Raw genomic sequence first — 27,575 nt, 5'->3', positions numbered from 1 at the left:
GAGAGGCAGAAATGGAAATTTATATATGAGCAGAATGTGTTGCATTGTTCAGTCCCAGTAAATTCCACTAATCTTGATTGGCAGAAAATAACCAGTCAGTGTCCAGCTCTCCTAAAAATTAAACCCACTATTAAGTATGGGGAAGAAGAAATCACATTTAGAATTATAATGACTACAGTTTTCCCCAGCTCCATTATTGTTGATAACTGCAGGTGAACCAACCAGAATGTTGTGAATCTTTCACCAACCAGTGTCAACTTGGTTCAGTTTCTTTAAAGAACTACAACATATAAAACAGAAAGGAAAAGAAAACCAGTTTTAAATGCTGGCATTCTTCATCCATAGCATCAGCAGGAGTGGTGTAAAAACACACATGTGAGACAACATCGCTTTAAAACAGTTTTTGTTCCATGTCAAGAAGTTGAAAGCAAAAGAGGATTAAAAAAAAACAGCAACTATGTTGTGATTCATTCAGCCTTCCTGTTATCTGCTTTAAGTTTCACTCTCTCTCACTCCTTTGCAGCATGAAAGAACCAAACACACACGTCTCGACTTGTTTACTTTTAAACAGCCACTTATATCTCTGTGCTTCTCTAGCTTAATTTTTATACGCCTTACTGACACCAAAATAGCAAACATAAAGCTTATTTACCCAGTGTCACAATCTGACCAGAGTCTGTGTGGTTATCACAAGCTGGCAGGCCGCACAAAAGGTTCCACTGATCAGAAAAAGACCAGATTTTAAAGCTCATAAGGCTGAAAATAATTTGATTCAGGTCAACAGTTGAAGTGATGATCCATTTCCATGTGAAAGAATTTACCGTCTGGCTTTTATAGTAAAACAATTAAAAATAAAAAAAAAATAAAAACTCAAATATCCAAGCTTAAAATGTCCAGATGTATGTATGTCCTCTAAATTATTTCAGTAGCTTTACAAATGGCCACTAATTAAGGAAAACAAGAGTCATTGTGTTTGTGGAAGAATTCAAATCCTATTATGAGAAATATCTCAATCATTTCACTGTTTTTCAGCCTCAATAATAAAAAGTATGATTACAGTTCTACAACGCCTGCAGACTGAAGAGTAAACTACAGGAAGGAAAGGAAGCCTTTAAACGGCAGAAAGACAAAACGACAAAGCCTCCAGAATGACCCGATACTCACGTTGTCCATTGCACAGTGTGAGGAACGGGGTTTGCGTTAGCCTTGCAGAGGAGCCCCACGTTCGTACGGCCCAAGTACCAATTGTTGTCATATCCCTCAATTTCCACCATAGGGGGGTCTGGCGCAGTACGAGTGAATGACAGGAGGGAAATTGGGGAAGGAAGGGAAATAAGTTTAATTATTCACTGTGAGGTTTGAAATGTTCAAAGCCTATCACATTAGAGTGAGCGCCAGGGGAAATCATGAGAGCAGGGTCTCTGTGCGTGCGTGCGTGCGTGCGTGCGTGCGCTTACACCGAATGGTTAGCTTCAGCGGGAGGCTCTCGTCTTTGAGCTGGGTCCTGTGGTTCACCAGACAGGTGAGGTCCTTCGCGTTGTCCGTGGGCGTCGGCGCCAGGCGGTACTCGCTCGTCACCGTCACCGTGTTGTCGGCGCCCGTCTTAGACGTTTCTGTCCAGTTGCCTTTGGCTGTGGTCACCCATCGGATCTTTGCCGCCGGGCGGCCATCTCTGGACTCGCAGCGGGCCACCACGACCGGCTTGGTGCCAGCCACCTCTGCTACGGTGGTGGCAGAGTTCACGGGCTTGGCTGGTGGACGGGTCGAGGAAAAGATGCACAGGGACAGGAACAAAGAAAGAGGATTAATGGATGTACTGAGAGATAAACAGAAAATAAGATGGCTGAGGGAAATGATAATGTGAGCAATTATCTTTTCCTGATAAACAATTTAAGTCAGTCTGGCTGACAAAAGCAAACATCCTCTGCCCTCCCAACCCCAATCAAACCCTCTCTGTCCAGCTAATCTTTTTTTTTTTCTCTCTCTCCTGAGATTTCATTGACAAACAATTACAGGCAAGCCTGCAAAACTCGCAGATCCTGCCTTATTTCTTCATCTACTGCCTCTCTATAGCCCATCTTCACCCGACGCCGATAAGTCACGTCCCCGACTGGCCGGCTGCATTTCCATACACTGTTTCTAAATGACGGCATGATGTCAGTTATTTCTCCCTCCGCACCGCCTCCCTTCTCATTTGCCCTCTCTGATAGCTTTGCGGGATCAGAGGAGGGCAGGAAGACAGGAACTGACAGCCGGCATGACAAGCAGCCAGATCAATACGCCGCCTGAGGGGAAGCACAGAGGATCGGCGAGTTGGAGAGGCGAGGGGCCGCCGGGTGCTGAGCCTCACCTGTCTTACATTAAGAAGAATAAAACTGGTGCCTCTTATAACAGCAATAAGGCTCTGATGCTAAATCCTTTCAAAATCTGTGTTCGAATTAAAGAGCAGCACAAGATGCCTTGCATTGGTCCCTTAGGTGAGTATTTTCTAACTATAGCCAGATGGGTGACCACATTGCACAAAAAAATAATATATACATAAAAAAAATAAATGCTTCACTTTCCTTTGGCTCAGATTCAGCGAGTCTGGAAAACTGAAAATGGCTGAACAGTTTTGGCAAGGAAAGTAAAATAAACTGAGGACAGCTGGCCAACTTCTTCTAGCTTTTACCCTCACTAATCAAAGTGTTGATGGTGTGTGAAAGTTGTAAAAACTCACTAAACTAAAAAACTTCTAAACTAAACTAAAAACCTGTGAAGTGGCACAGATCATCTTTGATCTGGGTTACTCTGCACAGAACAATATCTTCATTCACTGAGTATTAAATAAAAATAAAATAAAATATTCAGGCAGCAGATTTATAGGCTCAAATTTAAGTAGGATGGAGTTTACACATTTTTTACTTCAGTTTTTAAGTTTAAAAATAAATGTTATAGGAATAGAACGTGTTTACATCACTTTAAATTACATTTTTTATGTAAAAAAAATAACATTCAATTTGTTCTATTGCTGCATTATAATGGGAGATTTTTACCAACTGAGACTTTCAGCACAGGAATGGGCCAATATCTGGTATAAAAGGGAAAAAAAAAAGTTTTAAAAAAATCTTGTATTCACCACACTGCTCCTAAAACTTACGATTTTTTATAAAATACCAAAGAAAATGCTGGTTCATACTGTAAATGGTTATTAAAACGGCCGTTCTCTGTTTAATTTTAAGCTCTATTTAACTTGTAATATTAGATGTATTAAGCAATTTAATCCTCCGTGGGCCCAAATGGTTCTTTTTATCAACTTTCTTCTGAATAGTCAACATTTTTGCCCACATTAATCCTAATGGTCCAAAAATGAAGGGTTTGGATCAAAGTTACAATCCGTCTTTTCAGATTGCAACTCTTAAACTCTGACAGTTCAAGAGTTGCACAAACTCAGCCCAAATACGCAACGTTTTTTGGATAAGCTATAATTTAGCCATTGATTTACTCGATTGGTAAACCTATGGATTTTTTAAGGAGATTACAAAAAATAAATAAATTAAAATCAGAAACCTCTGGATGTTTTGCACTGGGTACAAATTTCTCAGACTATCAACGATATTAAAAGTGCGATTTAGTAATTCACTTTGGATTAAAAAAAAAACAAAACTTGTCGGTTCATTTATTCACTGCAAACATGTGAATAACTTTTGCCAATTAACCCAATTTGTCGTTGCTGCACATTTTCAGATGCAGCTGCGATCTAGCAGCTCCTACAAAGAGGCATCAGCCGCAGTGTGAGGCGTTGATCATCACCTTGTACAGCACAGTCGGATTAAAGCCGACACCATGAAAGCATGGAAACAGTGTTGCGGTTTCAGGCTTTTGGTTTTACTTTGAAACGTGTCAGCCTTATTTCACCGTAGAGTTTCAAAGCGAAAACGGCACCAGACAGGAAAAACAGCCGAGGTAAACATCAGACAATTTCCCAACTCTGTGTTGACATAGTTGGCTGATAAACTGGGAGCAGACCCTGTTTATGTGCTGCAAATACCAGCTTGTATTCATTTAGACTAACCCGTCAGTAGCACTTGTTGAGAACAGAGATTTACTTTTAACTACTCTGGACTAAAACTAGACTTTAAGTTCCTTCTGCTAGCATACAGTTTCATCTTAAACTAAAATATCTTCCTATTTTAATATGCGATTCAAACTTGCAGCGAGATCCACGGATGCGAAAATGTGTTTCTTCCATTCCTGGTTTTTGTTTGCAGGTTTGTCACACTTCAGTGTTTCAGAGCTTCAGTCAAAATCGGCAAAAATAAAAACAAAAGTGAGTTTTTAAATGATGGTACAGTTCATTACTGAAGGAATAAAAAGCTACATGGCCAAACACTGTTACAAATTTAAAAGTGTGACAAACATGCAAAAAAATAAATAGGAACTCAGGAAGGAGGGAAACACTAAGTGTGGAAAGCATTATACATTAGACTGATCATTATGAAAAATTCAGTTATTTAATATAATCCTCAAAAAATAATTGAAGTTCGTATCCATCTGTCAACTGGATCAAATAACATTAGATCAGTATTTTGTGGTTTGTAACGTTTCTGCTGAGATGCACCAACAAAAAAAAATCTCCGTACATCCATCCAAGCATCACAACCTGCATCAACGCAAAGCGGCATGAAAGTGATCAGAAAGAGGTTCTGCTGAGGTGTAATGGAGGCCCGGGTTCCCCGTCTGCCTCGTTGGGTCTGGGGTCAGGTCGTGTAATCAAGTCTGGTCTCTGATGGTCATTCATGCAGTTATTGGTAGTTTAGAAAGTCCTGCTGAAAAGCTGCCAAGATCAATCATGATGTGGTTAAAATGCAGCTGCTTTCACTCTGGACAGGGAACAGCAGCAGATGATGTTACTGGTCCTTTCTTCATCAGCGGAGAGAACGATTATGAGTCTTGATTTAGAACTGAAATGCAAAGTTTAACTTTTAATCAAACATATATTTAATAAACTAACCAGTAATTTAGTTGCTTCTCCTCTTAGCCCAGGTACGGCCCTCTAGATGTCCTCTCTGGTTAAAGAACGACCTTACAGAGGGACCAACAATCGTTGTGTCTGTTGACTTGAAACTCTGAATCCAGCTGCAGTCCAAATCTTACAAATCTCTTTCAGATTTGAACAGGCTTTGCTTCACTGTCTTCTCACAGCTTCAGTTTTCCTTTGGAGTTGTGCAGCTGTTTCTAACATTTTTTCTTCCACTCAATTTTTCTTTCGACAAGTTTAGAGTTGGCAATCTGAACAGTGAGCTTCTTTAGTGACTTCCACTCCACAGTCTCTACACAAACCATAACAACTTTCCTGTATTGTCTAATGGAATATTCTAAACTTCAGAAAGAAATTCATTGAAATAAACTTTAGAAATGTATTTCTGTGTGTAACAGAGCTACACAATTTGTGTTTTACCTTTTTAAAATTTAACTAATGAAGTAACTGAACTTTGATGATGTTCAGTTTTACTGCGATGCCCCTAAAGAAATTCATAAATTGCTCATTTGTTAGCCACGTTGGTCAATGAAGTGTCGCCTACAGACTCGGACACAAGTGGCTCTCAGATCTATTAAATGATTAAGATTAATTTCTTGCTCATCAGAACCTTTACAAAAACATTCACAGTGAGTAATTGAATCTAAAATCATTAAAAGCAGCAGATTATGACTGTGACCTACCCAACATGACCAGCTGAGTGATGCCCTGCTCGTTGCCGTCGGGATACGTTGCGTATTCGCAGACGTACCGACCCTCGTCCGTCATCCTGACGTCACTGATCTCGATGGAAGGGCTGGACAGCTCTGGCGGACTGGGCTTGAAGGTGACTCTGCCCTTCATCTGGGACTCAGGATAGTTGGGGCCATAGCTGGGGTGGAACACAGCTATGTTCATCCTCTCCCCATCCTTCGGCTCGTATATCCAAGTGACCTGCAACGGAACATGTTTGGGGTCAGCATAAAGCAGCAGCGAAGAACTGCAAACCTCATTTATCACGGCATCGATAAGAAACACTGGAGAGTCTTTGAAGGCGTCCAGATTTAAATGTAAACTACACGGAGCAACACGTGCAGAATTGCAATCAGGTGAGTGCAGCAGGTATGAATATGGATGGGAATATTTCCAGGAGCAAAACTCTCAGCTGTTCTCTGGGAAGCTGCTAAAGTTGTGCACTTCCACTTCATTTAAATGCAACCAAGAAGTGGCTTCCATTACCATATTCAATCCCCTGAAGCAAAATGAAGCTTAGTGTTGTTTATTTAGAGTAATAAAACATTAAGCTCAAATGTGATAAAAACCTATCGGCTGCCTTAGAATGATTTCTGCAAGCAATCGTTTGTTAGATTAAGGTTTAATTTGGCTAATTAAAAACAGAAACGGCACATGAAGCTGAACTGACGATTCTTTGAGTTCAGTGAATTGTTCTTCTCCAGCTGCACAAAACTTCAAAGTTTTGTCAAAATGCAACTGAATCATTTATTACAGCAGTCAAACTCCTACACAGTTTCAGTAGATTAAGTTCAAGACTTTAAAGATGCAGTAGATAACTTATAAAAATATGTTTTTTTTACATATTTGTTAAAACTGTTGCTATATTGTGATAGTGTAGTATTAGACAGATAATATAAAAACAAAAGAAAAAAAGCTCCTCTTATTCTCCTCGTGCAGAAATACACCACCAGTCAGAAACAACCAATCAGAGACAGGAGGCGGGTCTTGGTGCTGTCAATAATGTTCATGTAGGCAATGTTCATGCCTTTCCCGTTGCTTTCTGCTGCGCTACAGTTCCTCCTTCACAGTGGAGTCTGATTTCCTGGAAAACCGTTTTCCTGCAACGTTGGGTTGTTTCTTCGTATTCGCTAATGTTTCTTTGCATTAGCAGCTTGGCTAATGTTTCTTTGCATTAGCACCTTCGCTAATGTTTCTTCGCATTAGCAGCTTGGCTAATGTTTCTTCGCATTAGCAGCTTGGCTAATGTTTCTTCGCATTAGCAGCTTGGCTAATGTTTCTTCGCATTAGCAGCTTGGCTAATGTTTCATCTTCGCCATTAGCTAAGCTGCAGAAAACCACATATCTTGAGCTTGTACACGCTGTGCAGGGTAGCATGTAAGCAGCACATACACAAGAGTGGTTGACAGCACCAAGACCCTCCTCCTGGCTCTGATTGGTTGTTTGACTTGGTGGTGTATTTATGCATATGGTAGATTTTTTTCAAAGATCATCTGTCTTGTACCGTCAGCAACAGTTTTAAAAAATGTGTAAAGGCATTTTTATGAAACGTTACCTACTGCAGCATTCATCACAACGCTGTTACGATATGACAACTTAAAAACAAACTCAATTTAAACACAAGGCACTTCTAGAGTGAAATTTACAAACCTTTGATTTAAAGGCCTCATCACTATGAACTACTTAACATTTTGTGCATTTCTGACCAAACAATAAGATTTTGGCAGTAGCTAAAGAGTCAGTGCCTTGGTTTTGAAGAGCAATGAACAAATATGATAGGAAAAGGGAAGAAGTCAAAAACCAAACAAGAGGAAGATCTCAGCTGTTTCTACAGCAGTATAATGAGTTTCTGCTAAAAACTAAGCAATGAGGTGAACTACAGCCAAGATACTCCATGAATTGTAATTAGACATGTTTCCATACTGTTATCTGGACATGATTGGTTGAACCGCAAAACGGTGAAGTCTGAACCGACGGCTGAATGACGCGCCCACTCCTGGTGACCCAAACTGGGAATTTGTGTCAATTGTTGCCATTGTGGTTGCTATGCAAGACAAAATGATCATCAATTTATATGACAGTATTCTTTAACATTGCCAAAAAACTTGGGTGCATAATATTTTGTCTCATCTCCAACTAAAAACTAGCAAGCAAGCTTAACCTGTGCAACATCAGTTTTATCATCCCACAACATCGTTTTCTATGTATGGCAATGGTGAGCGTTCCTCCTCCTGCTTTTTTTAAAATATACTCATCATCTCTTTCCAAACTCAACATTGGGGATTTGTGATCATTTTATCTGCTCCTCTTCATTTATATTCGTTTTGTATGTGATGTGTATCCGTAGACTGCAGCATCAGAGGAAAACTCACTCAGCATCAAGGGGTTTAATCTACAAAAACTCACATCAGAAATGATTGCTGTTGGTGCCACCCTCAAAAAAATAAGATACACAAACAAATGGTAAACGGACTCAATTTCTATAGCACTTTTCCAGTCATTTTGACACCACAAAGCACTATTAAATGTATAAAGTACATTTATACACCCATATGCAGCTCAGTGGGCAACTTGGGGTTGAATGTCTACATTGAGATTTGGAAGGAGGAAACTGGAATCAAACCTACAACCTTCAGATTACAAGACAACCCCTCTACCCACTGAGCCACAGCTGCCATGTATAAATGTAATATGATACTTGCTGAAATTCAAAACCTCAACCTATTTAAGACTTCTTAAAAGCCCTAAATGGAAAATAAATAAATTGGAGCCTCATGAGATTTTAAGCCCCTGCAGAAATCCCGTTTTATTTCCAAGCAATTTCACCAAATTACTGAGCCACAAGGCAGCAATATGCTGTAATGTTTGGGTGAAGAAAGCCAAAAGTGTACGGCAGATATGAGCACATCAGTGAACACAGATAATCAAATCCAGATTGAGGAAAAAAAAGATAATTTCATTTTGGAAATGGGAGTCTGACCATTGTGAGCTGAATCCCCGTTGGGTCCGGGAAGGCGCAGCGTAGGTTGACCGTCTGGCCGGGATATGAAGCTAGTTCTGGTTCCACCTTCACCCGCTGACCCGATGTCCCTGCATGAAACAAAGAAGAGGGAGAAAAACATTAGCCACAGTCATTTCCTACGCCAGGGAAGGAAACGGAGAAAGGGAGCGCAGGAATCATGTCGGTAATAAGCCTGATGATAAATGAGGACTGTGTGGATCTGTCTGGTACAACAGAGGACAATATTAGTGAACCCTGGCAAGTAGGCCAAGAGGCTGGTATGTCTACATGACTGTTCATGTGGATGAAGTAGCTGAGGAAAAAAAAAAAAAAAAAGAGGAGGGCAAATGTGCAGCAGGAAAAAAAGAAAAAAAAGACGAAAACCAGTCTTCTTTTGAACATAGGTCATAAATCATCAGGATGGGATATGCCTCTCTATAGCCTGCCATTTGCTGTGCCGACACATTCCTGTGTAACAGCAGAGTCAAAATAAATATGCTTTTCTCAGTGTGAGAAATGCAGAGCGGGAGAGTTTTAGTCCGACCGTCTGCTCCTCTTTCTGTGTGTGCGCCTGTTTGTGTGTGCAGGTCTCTGTGAAAATGTAATTACTTGTGTGAATAAGCCCACATTAGTTTATGTCAGCAAGATGGCACCAGTTTTAAGAAAGAATGGATTACCTGCAGTTACACAACTTCAAAATGTCTGCAGCCGGTGCTGTGGAGCGATTGCGTGTTTGCCAACAAGCTGCAGATATGCAGCGCAATTAGCTGCAAGACCAGCTCCACCAGTTTGGGCCGTGTCAGAGCTGCTGCACTGAAACTAATGTGAAACGCACAGCTGAGTCGAAGCTGAACACGCATGAAACGTGGAGTCGACTAGATAAGGGCAGCGCTGTCTCTCATTTGACAAGCAATGAACAGCACATCTCCCCATCTCAGGGGAGATATGAAATATCAATACAGAGGAGGAGATGAGGGCAGAAGGAATGAAAGACTGAGTGGGAAAGTGGAGGAAAACAAGACTTTCCTAGAATAACATCAGCTCTCACAGCGCCAGCCCAATTTGCAACCACAAAACAACCCCCTTGTAGCCACAGAAAACCACTGGACAGCCGCTAACCAGCCGGTGGGAGCAGCGCTGATCCTTTTTGGGGTGAAACGCGGATCTTTGTCCCCGTCTCCGGACACACAGAAACCGTGCAAGTCAACAACACCCTGCATATTTGCGAGGAACCCCCAAAATAGATTTTGCAATGCAGTTTTTCTGATTTATCTACCTGAACTGGTCTAACAATACTCGGGTCAACTTGTGTGACTGGAGCAGAACACAATGAAGCAGAAAATGAGAAAACTGGATTAAAATTAAACCTTTTATTACACTGTGGTTTGGGTGTATTGACAAAGTCTGCTAGACTTATCCAGAGTGGTTTTCTAATTGTCCTTTCATTCAGCATACGGTTTGCTAATTATAGGTTTCATGGAGCGGTTTGGACTTTCCAGCCCACTCAGTATGCTAATGCTAGCGAGATTAAGCTAATAGTGTGTTAAAGATATCATCTAAAGCTAATGGAATGCTAAGGGTTAGCATGCTAACACTATGTTGCATTTATTTAGCTTTACTGTAAGCAAGTGCGTTTTTAGCCTTTAGCATGAAAACTGAATGGTGCTTCTGTTTGGTTCTGGAGATGCAAACCAGACTAGAACCAGAGCCAGAACCAGAACGGTCTAGAAGGTTGAAACAATGTAAGCAGGTCTTTTCTGTATGATTGTGCCAAGTGGTCCAGTGATTTATAAACTAACCGTACTGTAAAGATGATTCTCTACAGGAAGCCGGTGTAAGGCTTTAAGAACGGGGGTGATTTGCTCCATCTTCCTGGTTTTAGTGAGAATGTGAGCAGCAGCGTTCTGGATCAGCTGAAGAACCTGATTCATTGGACAAACCTGTGAAGAAACTGTCACAATAATCTATGTGACTAAAGATAAACATATGGATGAGTTTCTGTTTGATGTTTATAGGTCTTTTTACATACTGCTGCTTTAATTTTGGTTAATTTTAGCACATTGGCTAAACATCTTTATATCTTTCTGATGTATTACTTGATTTCTGCATGTTTATCATCTATAAATGTTTTTAGATGCTCTAATTTTTGTGTTTACATAAATATCTTTTTAAAGTACTTCTGCTTTACATCAGGTTGCGTCTCTTTTGATGGTTACATTTCCCCAACTCTTAATTTTGCTACTTTTATGAATGCTAACTGAAGTGCGCAGATATTCCTACGTCATTCGCCGCCATGTTTAAAGCTTACGTTTGCAAAACAGAGAAAGTATTTTAGCATTTATGCTTTTACAAGGAATATAATTGTACAGGTAAGGAGCCTTTAAAATACTTTTAAACTGTTGCTACCCCTAGACCTGTGCAAAAAAAAATAAATAAATAAATATAGCTACTGTGCAACAAGAAAAATATTCCAAGTTCAGGCATGTTTTTCCTGTTGTGCAAATACCAGTGTGCGCAATCAAGATGCACAAACAAAGCAACGTGGGGTCAAGATGGAGGCAGGTTCGCATCAGTCATTCAGTTGCAATGAGAGGAGACACAACACAGATCAGCTCCCGTCAGAGCGGAGATGAGAGACAGGCTGGCCTCAGACTCCTGCAGCCTCCGGAGAAATGAATATTACACAGCCTCAACCTTCATAACAGAGCCCCCCCTCCCACACACTCTAAAAAATAAAAACCCTGAAAACTTAAAAGTGTCACTAAAGGGGGAGACACAGGAAGAGAAGTTCAAGCATGAATATGAAAATAAAACGCTCAGGAAAATGTTGGAGCAAGGATGCGTTTCAGAAGGCTAATTGAGAGAGTAAACATTTGGAAAGAAGTGGCTACAGTACAACAGAAGGCAGGGACCGACAAAAAAAAAGTAAAGAGAACTGGAGAACAAAAGACAGTTCAAGGGTAAAGCAGAGGAGGAGCAGGGAAAAAAAAAAGGAGAGCAAGAAGATTGGGAGGGGAAGAGAGCAAAGACCAGAAGCAGAGTGTCATTGCTGCTCTACTTTACAAAATCTCTGCTGGCTGCAGGTGAAATAAACGCCAACATGTAAAACCTGAAGCATCCCATCCAAAAACTGCACTCTTCAACCTTCTCAAGTAGTTGGATGCCAGTAACCCAAGTACTGTCACCTATCATTATGTCTTTAACACCCACATGATGTGCGTGCACACAGGCTTTTTATGCTAATGGCGCTGTGACAGCCCTGCCATATTAACATAGTCCTCTCACTCTGATCTCCAGCCTGGTCACGCTGACATTTCCATATTTCCCACCGTTCATCTGCGGAGAGGAAAATGAGTCTGAGAGGGGCGTGTGCTGGAAGGATGGCGGGATAAAGTGATGAGACGAAGGGGGAGACAGCCTGGGAATGCGCAAGTGACGGAGGACGGATGCGAGGAAAGTGAGGATGAGAGGGTGTGAACAGAACGTCGGTGCCAGGAATAGAGGATGTAAAGAGGGAGCGACGAGAGAATGTGTTGAGGGAAGGAGGAGGCATCGTGAGCGGTAAACAAGGTTAATAGGAGACAGTTGAGGGACAAAGACGTCTGGCAGAGAGGAGAAGAAAGAAGTGGAAAGGGCGACTAAAAATGGAGAGGTGACGGTTGATGAGGGTGGGAGAGAATCAGAGTGTGGAAATTGATTCAGGGTGGGCTCCACAAGCGAACAGAGACACATTTCCACTGTGTGACCACAACCGTTTTCCTCAGTCCCGTCACAATTTTAACCCAGGCCACTTCTTGGTACGAAACCAGGCTGAATGAGGGTCAGTCCTACTGAGCGACCACTCTGTTTGGGATTACAATCTGGCCTACAATCATAACTTGTATCCATTTCATAATAATTACACTCCAGAACAATTTTAAAGCCTAAAGATGTTATAAATATTCAGATCACTAAAGCATGTGCAGAATGTCCCAATGGGGAATTAACTGTGCAAACTTACTGATTGTTTAAATTCATCTCGGAAAGTTGTGAAGATGCATTTTCTAACATAACATCTCAATAAAATAGTTTGCAAGTGTATTTCTGAATGCAGGGATTTTATTCATTTGATTTTTTTTTTTTTTTACTGAAGTTAATTATGGATGGATGGATTTAAATCAGTTTGCAAACAAAGATGTAATTTACTTATTTTGTACAGTTTAAAGTTATAGTGAAGTATAGCCTATCTAAAACATTAAACTAGGGAATGATGAGAATATCCAACAAGTTAGCAATGTTGAAGCTAAACTGCAGCTCCAGAGCCAGATTTCTGCCCTGGCTCTTTGTGAAATGGCTATAAGAGGTAAGAGTGAGGAAAAAGAGGGGGGGGGGATCCCCACAAATCCTAATTTGCTCTGCAGCCCATTTGTGGCTTTTAAAACCAAACATGCGCTTATCAGTGTGTGTCCGCCTGCCTCGCTGCCTGGGAGACCGTCTCAGACGCCTAATGGCATTCAAGTCCTCTGCCTGATCGCCGCAACGCTGGAGAAAAGCAGCAACGTCAGGGAGGACAGGGAGTGCAGGCCATCAACTAAAATATCTAACAGCCTTCAGAGCTCAGTGACTCTGCCATTTCATCAAGCTAGCGGCTTTGCGCTGCCAGGTGGGCTACAATGAAGCGTCCCCCTCCCGCTCTCCGTGTTCTTGAAGATTGCTTCCTACCGGCCCATTGTGCGAGAGTGTGAGCGTGTCTAAGACGGAGCGCCGCAGAAAGAATGTGGGTGTGTTTTTCCTTTGGCCTCTCCGGCACACAGCTGTCTCAGTAAGCATCCTGCACTTTCCATTATTCTCACAGGTCTGTGAGAATTTCTCCATTTCCATTATTTTCCTATTCCGCAGCGCTCACCCTCTGCTCTGCTGCAGAATGCTTTGATACAAGCCGTACGGAGAGCAGCTTAAGCAGGATCATTTATTCTCAAGGAAAAGTTTACGAATAATGACTTGTAGCTTCTTGCGAACTTGTGAGTATAGAGGATATTACTTATTTACTTCATAGTTAAAGAGTAAGCAGCAAACTGTGGACTCAATGCATCCTTGAACTTGGAAGAAAAAGAAGCGCTGAGGAGAAGTGGCAAAGGCTGAGCCATTGGATCACTTTGCTAATCCATTGTTCAAGAGTCTGGGTTATATTTCAACTGAACAGCCTCCGTTTCTGCAGCCGCCTTGAATACATGAACAGGAGCTCTGCCAAACACAGCTTTGTGCTTTTTAACAAACTGGCACCAAGGCTCTGATTATGATCCAAGATTATTACAGAGATTGTCTTTTTGTGTTGAGAGGCTTAAATTGTTTTGAAATGGTCTGAAATTAAGCATGAGTGCGTAAGGAGACATTCATCTTATATTTAAGATCTTAATTAGATTAGGACGGGGATCATTTTGCATTCGGTCCTTCAGCACAAATTACTTGTAACACTTGCAACTTTTAGCCAAGATGAACAACATTTGTTGGAGAACGAGCTACAGAGATTCAGTCCTCTATTAGTTCGCAGCAAGGTCGGCGTTTCTCAGTAAGTTAGGAGCTCAGACAGTAACGCAGCTGCTCGCCCTCCAACAAGAACAAATCGGTCCGTCTTCTTTGGCTTCTCACTCATTCCAGGATGGATTTTAAAACATTTTCAAAAGGTTTTACGCCGACTTACTCATCCTCCCACAGAGGAATGTCCTGCTAAACCTGGTGCTTTTAGGTAATCTTTGGGATATCCAAAGAACAAAGATTTTCCCTGTCTGCTCCTGACTCTGCAGAGAATGGACCATTTATCTTTTACTTCCTCAGATTTGCAAAATCCTTTAAACATACAATGTTTTAGTAAGACCTGGCCAACAAAGCCTTACTCCCATTTCATTCGTCGGACAGATTTCCCCTCATCCCCTTTTCATTTTGATATTGCATGCTTTTCCGGGCTAAACTTTATGGAGATGTCACTCCTTTCTAGCTTAAAGCATCAAAACAAAGGTTCAGCATGAGTTTATGGCAGCAGTTTCTGTAGTTTCAGGCTTTAAAAAATTAAACATGCAAAAAATGCAAACTGTCAGAACAGGATTTACATTGATTATCAGAAATTAGGATGAGAGGACGATGGACGAAAGGATGAATAGATGAACAGAAGAATGGAGTATTAAAAACATAGCGACAAGTGTGTAAGATCTGTTTATTTCCCATCAAGTGGTGCCACATTTGTAAGGAAAATGTTTTCCATGGGTTGCACCCATGGAAAACTTGCCAAACCCTCTGAGCCAATGACAAACAGCTCCTTTTGTTACAGACTTACTGAATTAAAATGACTGAAGTTCGAAGAAACAAGACGTTCTAGATGTATGAATACCAAAGTGGCATTTCACTCCTTAACCAGCACCTCCCACAAGCCAGCCAGTGTGGTTGCATTTGCTACCGTGGCACAAACGGCGCACCCAAACTGAGCCCCCAACATAACCGGAAGCCATGTTATAAGAGCAGAGACATGGGATTCCCACTGGTTACCAATTCTTCTCAAAAAGCACAGAGGAAAGCCCTTCTACCAGGGTTGACATTTACATTACCAAAACTTGCTTTAACTTGATTAAAAAGCAAAAAAATTCTGAGACAAAGTTTCTGATTCAAAGCTAAAAGTCCGATATGAAGAGTTTTAATGTTGCAGTTCTGTACATCCACATTTCTGCCCTTTCTTTCCATCCGTTCCTCCGTTACTTGCCGACGTACAACAATTGCAGTTTGTGCGTCTGTAATTTGGGGAGTCGCCCATTCAGCCAACAGCACTACGAAAAGTCAAAACTGTCAAAAGCACTGGCCACTAAAGCTGGTATAAGTGCGCTTCTTGACACTTTGGATAACAATGCCTCCCACCCAACGCGGCCGCCTGCGTGACTGACTTCTGTGTGATGTTTGCATTGTTATTAACCAAAGCAGATACTGCAACGTGATGCATGTGTCATGTTGAAACTGCTGCTGGTCTGCAGATATCAGCAGGAGCCTTGAAATGCATCAGCCTGAACGCAGCTGCTCCGTCTGTCTGCCCACCACTCCCATCAGACATCACCACTTCCTGACTTTCACACACACACACAAATCGACAACGAATTAACTCGCATTCCCAGCCCGTGCGCGCTCACACACACACACACACTTAGATGCGGATAGTTTGATATGCAGAGAGCAGACTCTGGATGAAGCTTAGATTTGACAGTGGGAGGCAGCTTGACAAGCCAAGAATAAAACCAGGAAATGAAGACTTGAGATGTGTCTCGTATTCTCATTGACCTTTCCAAAGGGCCTTTTCTAATCAATAACACATGGGAAGGCTACTTTTAGAAGTCGCATTATGGACTTCTCCGATGACATCCTATATTAATGCATTCATGCAATATGCTTTTTCTCTACAGAGCAGCAAAGTCAAAAGCCCCTTTGTTTGATAAAAGAGGCACACTTCAAAGACTTCAAGGCTACCACAGGAGATGGACACTAATATCACCACAGACACCCCACCGGTGAAGAAAAGCAATAGAGAAAAATGAGTATAAATAAAAGGTTTATGGCTACAGAGCGGTTGCACACAGAAGACAGGTGGAATAAAATCTTTGTGATGCAACAGGAGCTGGGGAGGGGGAAAAAAACAAGTAAAACAAAAAGAAAAAAGTGCGACATTTCACTTTGTTCACAGTGATGAAATATCTGATAACAGACTGAGCGCAAGTGTGAGGAGAGAGTGAAGAGGAGAAGAGAAGAATTGGGCAGAAATAAGGAAAGGAAGCAGAAATGCATGAAATGTGACAGAAGGGGAGTGAAGGAGAAAGAGGGGATCAGGGGGAGGGACACTGGGAGACATGAACAGGCTTCAAAGTGCCAAGGAGAAATGAACAGCTGGAGGAGAGATCTGCACCAGGAGGTATGAGTGTGTGAGCTTAACGAGGGTGTGTGTGTGTGTGTGTGTGTGTGTCTGCACATATTCACATGCATCTGCACACTGCTGCATGCTCTTCGTTTAGCTGTTTATAACAAACATGCCCGAGGACTTGGGCGAACATCATTTGCAAAAATAAGCATTTGCCATTTCAATTAAGTGTATCAACATCAGGAGAGAGAGAGAGAGCCACTGGGGATATTTACAAAACTCTGAACAAGGGTCTAATTTCTTCCTTTCAAAACTATGACAAACTTCAACTTCACAAACACCCGGCATCCTCCTCTACACTTCTCACAACACCAGATCGCAACGCATTTTCCTTTCGGTCCGTCTTTGACCCGCTTTCACAAATTTTGACGCTGGAGGAAGAATCTGCGAAGCAAGAGTCAAAGCAACCATTTAGATTTGCTGAGATAGAAGAGCTTTCTTCTGTTTGGCAAAATAAATGTTTCTGCAGTGATCAAATTGGAATATATGCAAGTGAGAGTGAATTGATTAATTTGTTTCTCAATGTAAACCGAACTAAAGCTGCACAAATATTTCCTAATTTCAGTGTGCAATATTCATATTGCTGAGGAATATTTGGAGCACTAATCGATAGCTAATACATTCCAAGTGTTATCAACTTATATTTTTAATGTTAACATGCATCCAGGTGGACAGAGTGTCATGGCAGCAGATGATCACAACGGACACAAATGATGTCCAAAATGTAAAGGTCACAGAGTCACTGAAACACAAAGAAAAGAAAACTGAACACTAACCAATATCATTTCAATATTTACCAATATCATCGACATAAGATTTTGTAGATTGTACAAGATTTTAGTTGTGAATCTGTGATTTATAATTAAACTAAATGGATGGATGAACAAAGAAACCGATGACAGAATGATGGCTGCATAGACAGAAATGGGTGGATAAATGGATCAGTGAGGAATAACAAAAATATTGATGGATGTACTGATGAAAGGATTAAAAAAAATGAACTGACAGAGGAACAAATTAATGAGCTGATGGATGAATGAATGGAACAACAGAGAGAAAAAACAAATAATGGATCAACAGAAAGGGGGATGGATGAAAGGATGAATGCATGGACAAATTTAAAGACGGAGTTGAGACAACGAGTCGGTGAATAAAATCTAGAAATATTAATGTTTCCCATCCTTATCCAGACCTGAAAAATATATGAAAGTCAAGTTTCTCAATAGGAATCCTGCTAATTATATCAGGTATTGATTATTATTGTAATAAAAATCGGGAACATTCTCAAAGCCTGGGGGAGTGAAAGAATAAAAAACGAGACCTTCAAAACATTCAGCTGTGTGGGTCTAGACAAGACATTAAAAAAAAAAAAAAGACTACAAGCTCCTCCAAACGGCTTCCTCTGTGGACTTCCCACTTACATCCTCCACCCATCGTCCGTAACAAATAAAATATTTCACACCAGACCAGCTGCTGGTCCAACTGGTCCAAAACAGAAATCCTAAGGCTGGAATTAAAAACCAGGAAAAAAAAAATAAAAAAATCAGGAGAGGCCCATCCAGCACAAACACCAGCAGGACAATGAATCCACAAGGCAGCAGCATTCGCAAGGCCCTAAATGATTTAGCACGGGCCGGGCCAGGAGGAACACAAATAAAACACCCGAGGGATTAAAGTGACTTGTGGTCACGCAGAGACAAAACACGTTTCCACACCAACAACTGCTGGGAAAGCAAAACCACATCGAGAGCGGCGCTCAGAGGAAACGCACGCACGGTGGAGAGGCTCTCCCCTCCACCAGGAGTGAATAATTTATTCCAGAGTAGGAACGAAAGCAGAGGTCTCCCCCTCCACCTCCCCTCCCCTCTTCATTATTAATAAACACCAACATCCACACTGTACCTTACTCAGAAAGGAGGGGAGCACCGAATGAGAGGGAGAGAAAGTGATGGAGGGAGAGGGAGGGAGGGGTGGTCAAGGAGACTTCCTGTCTGTGGCATATTAAAGCATGAAGCCACGAGGCTTTCATGACCGTCATGTGATGCTTTCGAGCGTCAAGTCCTGCTTGTAACAAGTCGTCCAGTGTGGGCAGAAAGGACACAACCCTCCTGTGACAAACAAATAACGTCTGCTTCTGTGCTGTCCTGCCATCGCCACGGCGACAGCGACAGCCCAGTGAACAAGTGACTGAATAACTTACTGGCTGACAGACACCCGGCTCCCCTGCGGGTCCCGGTTCTGCTTTGTCTGTTTTCGGGCCCGGCACATCATTCTACCTCCACGGATCCTGCCTCCCCCCCTCCGTCAGCGCTGTCCTCCTCTGTCCTGTCCTTTCATTTTGGAATAAATCCTTCTCATCCCTCTGGCTCATTCAGCTCTTCTCTGAATACATTGTTGTTGTTTTTTTTTTCTTCTTTTACTCTACTAGTTTTTTTCCTGCCTGATTTCTTTGGCCTGGCTCTGTTCGCCGTCACTCCTCATGGTAATTGGAGTGGGCATGTTATTTTAGCACTGCATGTAATATTGAGTTTGGAGCCGGGTGGTCATAGTGGCGGCTCCGCAGTCGGCGTGAAAATGTAAATCCAAAGATTTGAAAATGACTTTCCCATAAGTCTACAGTCAGTGTCATTGAAATATCTCGATCTGTTCCCCATCTTGCATTCTGAAGCCTTCCACCTTCTTATAAATCGAAAAGACCCATCACACGGCTTTCCCCTCAATCGTCTTTTGAGTGCATCCTTTTGTGCGTTTGGTAGCTCATCCAGAGTCTGAAAGCATCTCGCCTCGAAAATAGCCGTGAATTAACGGATCAGGAGACGCTACAAGTGCCAGGTACTTCCACAAAAATCCCAAGATGACGGCGCCCGCGTGTGCATCTCCTCATCTTTTCAGCGCGCACACACCCTTCTCTGCAGCATGTCAGTCAGCCACAAACATAATGTGATTATGCGTCCTATTTTCGCCTTCCAAACAACACTTCCCCTACCAAGGTGTCGGAGAGGATATTTTCAGGCGGGGTGTGATCATTTGCTCACTCCGAATTAAAAGACAACCAAGCCGTCTGTTGAGGCGAGAGGAATTCCTCTTCGGCTTAATCCTCGAACCCAAACACAGCTGTGTTTTCCAGGTTTCTCTCCGCCCACGTTCACCTTTATTTCACCTTGGGTCTGCGCGGCCGCTTTGCCTCCAACAGAGGCAGGCGTCGGTCAACACCACCGACAAAGTCCCAGCTCATTTGCAGCAGAGAGGGCGAGACGCCAGACTAATTTATGTCGCACATTAAAGGATTAAAAAAGCCGAGCCGTTATGGAGAGAGGCTGCCGTTCGCAGAGTCAGTCTGTCAGGAGGATCACGCAGCATGTTACCAAATGAATGGCAGCCATATGGGAGGCAGAAGGTCAGGCAGCCACCACAAGCAAACAAACAAGGAGGAGTGTGGCAATACTGTGATTAACCGATGACTCTGGCCGCCGTACGACAGAAACAACCAGCTGGAGTGCAGCGAGCTGCTCTCGGCGAGTTTTAGCTCAAAACAAAAAGATCCAACGGTAGAAATGGGCTGGTCACGAGTTTCAAGGTATTACAAGGTGCTTTAAATCCACTTAATTCAACGGCAAGTCAGAACAGGTTGTAGAGTTTCAATAACTGTAACTCCTTACTCTCAGCGTGGAGGCCTGACCTGGTTCTGAGCGCTCCTGATCACACCTCATCATGATTTACTCATAATAAAAATAAAGCGGGCTGGTTGGCAGTGCCACCTATGACTCGTTGAAAGGTCGTTCCGTTTCCAAACCGCAGTAAGAAAGAGCGAAAACTCTGAAAACTGAACTGAATCAGCCCGACTAAATCGGGTTCTCCTGCTCTTTGTGTGTGTATAATTGTTGCTTTTCTGTTTGAGAGGAAAGCAGTTGAACCACTTACTGCATTAGAAGTAAGCCAGAAATCCTAAAGACAGGATGTTGCTCAACTTGGAGCACAGTAACATCAGAAGCCTCCAGCGTGTGTTACCGAGAGTAAAAGGTCCAAACATTTCCATGAAATGTTGAGACATGTCTATTATTTACTCGGGTTGAGAAAGAGAGAGTTCAAGATTAATTAGCAGATAACAGGAAGACTGAGATTGCTCAAGATTTCTTATTGGAATAAGAAATGTTGGAAAAATCTTATAAATCTCACATTTAAAGTGAGGATCCACATTCTGTAAGGAGACGTAGCGATGCTAGTCCTGCAATTTTCACTATTGCTTATTCAAGAGTCTAAAGATGGATTAAAATATCAGCTCCAAGTCATTTAGTCTGTGCTTCAGAAATAGATTCACTTTACATTGAGACCTCTTTCACACACAGTGTGACATCACTTCCCCTCACAGTGAATTTCTGCACATGGCAAAAAGGCCAGAAAAGATATTTCAGCAAACAAGAATTTGTTGTCCTGTCATAATTATACATAGACTGGAGATTGAAATGGGCTACAAAATCTCTCATACATGCAGTAACAGTGGAAACTTTCCATATTTGTAGATTTTTGTTTGAAACGCTTAAATATTTCAATGCTTCTTGACACGCTATTGGATGTCGTTTGTGGCGCAGCCAATGCAGAAGCACCATTTGTTTCCCTTGGCACTGATTGGCTTGACCTTTAAGAGTGGAAATAAGGAAGGCTGTTTATGTTTCCACTGTGAGTTTTAATGCATATTAAAGGTACATTGAGTGTTTAAACAATTAAAGCATTATTATAAGTGTAACTTTTATCCATTATGGTTCCCGACCCTTCAAATAACAGGGATGAAACCATGATTGTTTTACTCAAGGTTGTGGTTCAGTGCGTCTCTCAGTTTTTAAATAATCACGGGTTGGTATAACCTACATCAGTGCTATTAGGATTCATGATGATTGTGACTCATCTCAGCAGAGCTCTGCAGTTAATTGCTCAAACAGTAAAAAGGATGAATATCTAATTAGTCCACCTGCATTTTCAAAGCACAATGAGAACACACAACTCCCTCCGAATTACAAAAAAACAAGCGAAGCCACAATGAGGCAGGAAGATAGCAACAATTAGTAAACATCAGGCATGCAGGATGCTGAAGAACAGAACAAAAGGACATGAGTGAGTGACAAAAAGATAACCAAAGCAATTAAAAGTTAAAAATGAGGCATTCTTTGTATATTAGCGCAGCTGCATTGTATGCGCCAGAGTTATCTGTCCGCAGGTCTGCAGCGAGCCGAGGGGGTTGGCAGGGAATGGCCTTTTGTCTTGAAGTCAGAAAAAACAGGCAGGTTGGATGAAACGAACACGCTCCACCTATCGGTGCCGGCATAAAGGAGGGCGGAGGAGGCGTTCCTGACAGAGGGAGGGAATGAAACTGAGGGGGAAAGGAAAAGAGAGGTTTCAGGCTTTATTAACACCACAAAGAAACATGATGAACTTGAGCTCAGGGTTGCTTCCCCGCTCTGCCTCCATCTCCTCCCTTTGTACGTAATGTTTAGATCAACTTTGATTACTCTCTGATGAGCAGTCACTATGACAACTTGCCTCGGGAACATTGTGTATTGTTTTGAAGCTGATAGGCGGCTGAATGAGCAACTGATAGACAAAAATGCAGCTCAAGGAGACGGATCAAACAAGACGGGAGCATAACCTGATATTTTCCCTGAGGCCACCATGTTAAACACAATTATACCGAAGAAAGTAAAGAGATGTGGCAGGATGGATGAATGGGGGACTTTTAAGGTGAAGTAATACAGAGTGGGGGGGGGCTTTGTGGAAATGTTTAAAAAAAAAAAAAGCAGACAGAAAACTTCATTTATTCTAGGAAACTGTACAATTATTTAAATCTACAGAAAAGATGAAACGGGAGTAAAAACTAAAAGAAAAACTATCCACGGAGTGACGCAGCGCTCACATAATTAGTTTGCCGCAGAGGAATCTAATAAATGAATAAAGTTGAGAACAATACCGTTCAGTCCGTTTCTGTCGTGGCGTGATAAGCTATTAAACCTGCAGATAAAAAGGGACAAGGTCAAAAAGCCTTCATAAATTATTTCTAATAGTGGGAAAAGAATAACTGCACAAACTGGCAGCGCTTCTCCATTAAAGCTCCTTTCATCCCTCTATAAGTGATTGTTTAACTGGAATTAATTTTGGCCCAATTAGATCCCATTCACTGCAGTGACGTGTTCTCGTTAGACACACTGTAGACGTAGCAGGTTAACGTTCTGCCTGGTTAATTACACGAGCTTCTGCGACAAGCCAGCAGGATGTGGAAAAGTCGGAGACAAACTACAACCATAATGTGGAGGCGCAGAAACAATCTGAAATCACTTTAATGTCATTTACAGACGGTGGTCTTTGGCTGCAGCTCGGCGCTGGTCAATATATCCTGCAGCCAGGCTTTCGCATAGATTTTTTTTCCCTTTAGCCTCGCTGATCAATAAATAGGAAATAAACCAGCAAGGATTGTGGAATGAGGTGATAATTTAGTTGATCAGCAGTTACTGAGGCACTTTTTTGTTTTCTCTTTGACATTTTCCTCCTTGGAAACTCGGAGTAAAATCTTCACGAACTGAAGGGGGGGGGGCTCGCAGGTGACCGACTTTCAAACATTTCCAGCGTGAATGGAAAATAAATCTTAAATCCAAAACGCAATAAAAACCTAATTTTCCTCATGATATAGAGAGACTCTAAGCCTTTCAGTGAACCATAAAGAACGACGATGCTTCCAGAGTGTTACGAGACACAGCATTAGCTGAAAATTACACTTTAGACCATAAAAACGAAAATGGGATTAACTGAAGTAGATTAAGCGCAAAAAACCTTTGCCGACTGGCAGGGAAAAATAAAAAAACAATGAAAGAAAACAAGTTACATTTATCGGTCAATCTGTCCTTATTGAAAGACACGACACCATCATTCTTACTAAACTTGGAGGAAAAATATATCAGTTTCTTGATGTTTATAGTAAAACAGAAAGTAATAGTGAGACCTAATTGCTTAAATGTGAAAATCATTCTTACTACTGCAAACATTACTGCACACTATTGTCACTTAGACTCCGATACTTTAGCAAAATTAGGAAATGCGCATTCACAAAATATATTAGCAGCTTTCATGTTTATTTATTTTATGGCAAAGAATATTACAACTTTATTATGCCCAACTGATGGGCTAATACTTGATGGTTAGTCATTTTGTTTTTCATTTAGCCTGCAGTGTAGCAGACATGTTTGTGGTTTGCTAACTGTAGCTTTATACCTGGTGTTACCTTGTTAAAAGTGGTTGGTGCTCCTTTGGTTTTCATGCCTTCACTGTTCGTTCATCGTGTCTTTGTATAACAATCGTTTATGCATATTTTTCAGATTTGCACCATTTGATTTGATTCCAGACATACTTTAAAGGAACTGAGGAAGCAGTTTTTTTGTTTTTTTTTCCCATAAACATCTTGGGGAAACGTCAGTGACTCTGCATGGTAATATAAATTATCTGCAATTAAACAACTGACTTTCATTGTTGATGTTTTAAACAGCCACCATCATTCTGCAGTGACATATCACAGGGGCAACAGAGGGAAAAAAAAACGTGAAAACTACAATTTATAGACCAGTCAAATCTAGACTGTCATATCCTTTACAGATTACAGTTTCTATAAAAAACTGAAGTCCTGTTTTCTGAACCAAATGGAAAAATATCTAGCAGTGTGCTTACATTAGGCACAGACAGTATGATGGAAAATGTTAGTTCTAAATCTGCATCTTTTTAAAATCTTAAAATCTAATTTTCTGAATGTCAAGCTGCATGTTTAGCAAATTGCATCATTTATCCAAAGTGTCTGCAGCTCTGCCCGTTTATGCGCCATTGTGTGAAATAAATCCGTTATGCGAATCTGGAACTTTTCATAAATACCACATCTGTTTACGGTACATTTTTCCCCAAGTACTTTCATCGGGTCTGACGCAGCAGGAGTGATTTTTGTCAAAGCAGGATATCAGCCATCAACTCTGCTTGATTCTCTGGAGGGTTTGAATATACCTTTACAATCCATTTAAGCTCAGTAGCTGAAATTTTCAGGTTTGAAGGAGGGAAAGTTTTAAAATTGTAGGTTTCTCACCAACACCAAGCTTGCAAAAGCAAACTGGCAGTTATAGTTTGAAGGTGCTGATGGTTTAAATGGCATTATTATTATTTTCAGACGCATACAATCTCCTTCAGACAAATTCTTTGTACAGTTAAAATGCAGAAAATGCGTTTTATTAGACAGCAGGAAGCCTGGTCAGCGAGGTCAATTAGAATCAGAATCAGCTTTTTTGGACCAAAATAGTGTGAACCAAACAAGGAATTTGACTTCGGTTTAGTTTACAGAGATCGAGCATGAATGCATAAGCTTTAGATTAAATCAAAATAAAATAGGTGTGTGTGCATGCATTATTCTCTTCAAACATTTTTTTTTCTAATCATTTCCCAGATCCAAATTCAACTCAGCACAGATAGGTACCACCTCATACTCCTAGTTTAGTTTTCCACTGCTTGCATTTACTTTGCAAATGATGACATTTTCCTCCCAAGGACAATGCAAAAGTATACGCCAGCAATACTTTTGTCTAACTTTTAGAGCCACATAATAAAGAGGGCTAAAATTTTGCCAGAAACGGCTTCGCAGACACACCGGGACCAGACGTGACGTCCCTTGTGAAGGATCATAAAGAGAAGCACAACAAACACTTGCAGGGACCGCCACTGGTGCTGGAGCGGTCTCCTGTCAGCTCGTTATTACACCAGGTTGAGGCTGCCTTTGTTTATGACCTGCCCCTTAAGGCGGAGTGACAGTCCGAGGATTGGGGGAGTGAGCGATGGATGTATGGAGGCACAAACAGAGAGATGGTCCTGCTATGCTCCGGCGTCTGGCTTCAAGGACAGATGAGCCCTTCAATATCACAGCCTCTGTGTAATTGGACCAGCGCTGTGTCACGCACCAAAGACTCTCTCCTTTTTGTGTTGTATTAAACGCTGCATGGGCATCCCCCCCCCGCTGTGATTTGCTACGGAGACCAAGCCCAAAAGGGGGAGACTTGAACAGATTTAATTACATTCATAATTCAACCATTTTCAGCTGTAATCACCCAGGGTTAAGGAAATCCACTTTCCAGCTAGCCGCCCACATCCTCGCCGATGCGTTTTGTCTGGATTTTCAGGGGAATTTCACTCACAAGTCGAAACCTTGAAAACGAAAGTAAACACAGTTCATGGTATGCAGTGGTGAAACATTAACAGACTTGATCTCCCTTCATGAAGCGCAGTATGAATGTGTGTGTGTGTGTGTGTGTGTGTGTGTGTGTGTGTGTGTGTGTGTGTGCAGCTGTCTGATCCTGTGTCTCTGAGGCCGGCTGCTGTGTCTTCGAAAAGAAATAAAAATCTGCCGCTGCGTACATCTCCGTGCGTCTGTCTTTTAGTCTTCCTGTGTTTGCTGCACCTCACAGCCAAATCACAGCTCAGGCAGGCAGCCTTTTCGACAGAGAGGGGGAGACGAGCAGAGCAGATCAAACGCGAGCCAACTAATCACAGACGCCGGCTAATTAGCTCAGTCCTCAAAGGGGAACCGGGAATGAGCGATGATTCCCCCACTATGAAATTCCCACCGACGCTGTGCCGTATGCCACCGTGTGAAGAGAGAGACCAGAGAGGCTAAAGTGCAAAGAGAGACACCTCTGGCCTTGTAATCTTATCATCTGAAAGCACAGGGCAAAGTGGCGCTCAATATCCCTTATCAGCGTCTCGGTTGTGTGGCTGTAACACACACACACACACACACACACACACGCACACGCACACACACCCCCACACACACACACACACAAATTCACAACAATATTTTATCTCACAGTCCTTAAATTAGACTGCATGTAACGTTTTCCCATTAAGGGATTTCTGGAGCGATTAAATCCCTGGCGCAGCGATATTCCAGCCGCCACGGCGGAGCACAGGTTGACGTTCCCGCGTGTAAGCTCCGAGTGCTGATTAGCTGCCGGATCTGCCGCACTGATCCCAGATTTCCAGGAGATCAGAGCCAGCCAATTTACAGATGTGCCACATGCGCGCGCGCACGCCCTCAGATGTAACCAGACTGTCCAGAAGCAAATTCAGCCAGGCTGGAGTCGTCACAGCACAGAGAATCCACCTCTCACCTTCTCAAATGACAGGAGCTCTTTCTTCCTTTTACTCCCGGTGACATCAAACAAGAAAGCACCTGTCAGAGGATGCTCTGTTCAGCAGCCAGCTCTCAGACACGGACAGCTAATAAAGGTAATAAGGGCAGACTGCTGAGGGAATTTGGCTTTAATAAAATCCACCCCTTCAAACTTCATCTGTACAAGTTGGTTTCTTATCTCCATCATTAATATACACGTCAAACCCAACTTGGAAATGGACTGGAGAGGCATAAAATACAGGATTCTGAGACCATTTTCTTCTGAGCCGCTTGGTCCTATGCTGATGATTAAGAGGGGAAAGAACATAAAAGCACTGCTGTGATTGACTATATTTATGTAATAATATTTCACGCCTCAGAGAGCGCCGTCGCTGTAAAAACAGGTTCTTTATTTTAAAAAAAACAGGTAAATTGTTAGCAGAGGTGACATTTTTAACTGTCTACAGCATCTTACATCAGTGATCAGCTGAGTTAGCAAGGCTAGCGTTACGAAAGCAGCAGCCTTCATGTGAATTCCCATGAGAACGTGGCTTCACGCCTCAACCATCTTAAAATGTAACATGTCCAAAAAGCTGCTGACGTTTTCAAATTCAGTCTGACCCAAAACTTTCAAAAATACAAAAAAAAAAAACAAGCAGCTCTGCAGTTCTTCATTTAGCCTTCCCGTTACCTACTTTAAGTCTCTCTTGTAGTC

The 27,575-nt window shown here is 41.9% G+C and overlaps 1 protein-coding gene across 1 annotated transcript in view; it reads right to left on the bottom strand.

Annotated features, from left to right (window-relative positions):
* LOC103136796 (poliovirus receptor) overlaps window positions 1-27,575 on the bottom strand; it is a 66,363-nt gene that overhangs the window by 15,226 nt on the left and 23,562 nt on the right. The window contains exons 2-5 of the mRNA XM_007550214.2: window positions 8,733-8,842; window positions 5,704-5,953; window positions 1,458-1,751; window positions 1,165-1,282 (exon numbers count right to left, since the gene is read on the bottom strand). Of these exons, the coding sequence (XP_007550276.1) occupies window positions 1,165-1,282; window positions 1,458-1,751; window positions 5,704-5,953; window positions 8,733-8,842 (772 nt within the window). The remainder of the gene's footprint in view (window positions 1-1,164; window positions 1,283-1,457; window positions 1,752-5,703; window positions 5,954-8,732; window positions 8,843-27,575) is intronic.

This window comes from Poecilia formosa, unplaced genomic scaffold (genome assembly GCF_000485575.1).
Source record: "Poecilia formosa unplaced genomic scaffold, Poecilia_formosa-5.1.2 Scaffold34, whole genome shotgun sequence".
In the NCBI taxonomy this organism is placed as follows: Eukaryota; Metazoa; Chordata; class Actinopteri; order Cyprinodontiformes; family Poeciliidae; genus Poecilia; species Poecilia formosa.
The sequence above is the reverse complement of the archived record's forward strand: the minus strand, read 5'-3'. Positions and strand labels throughout refer to the sequence as shown.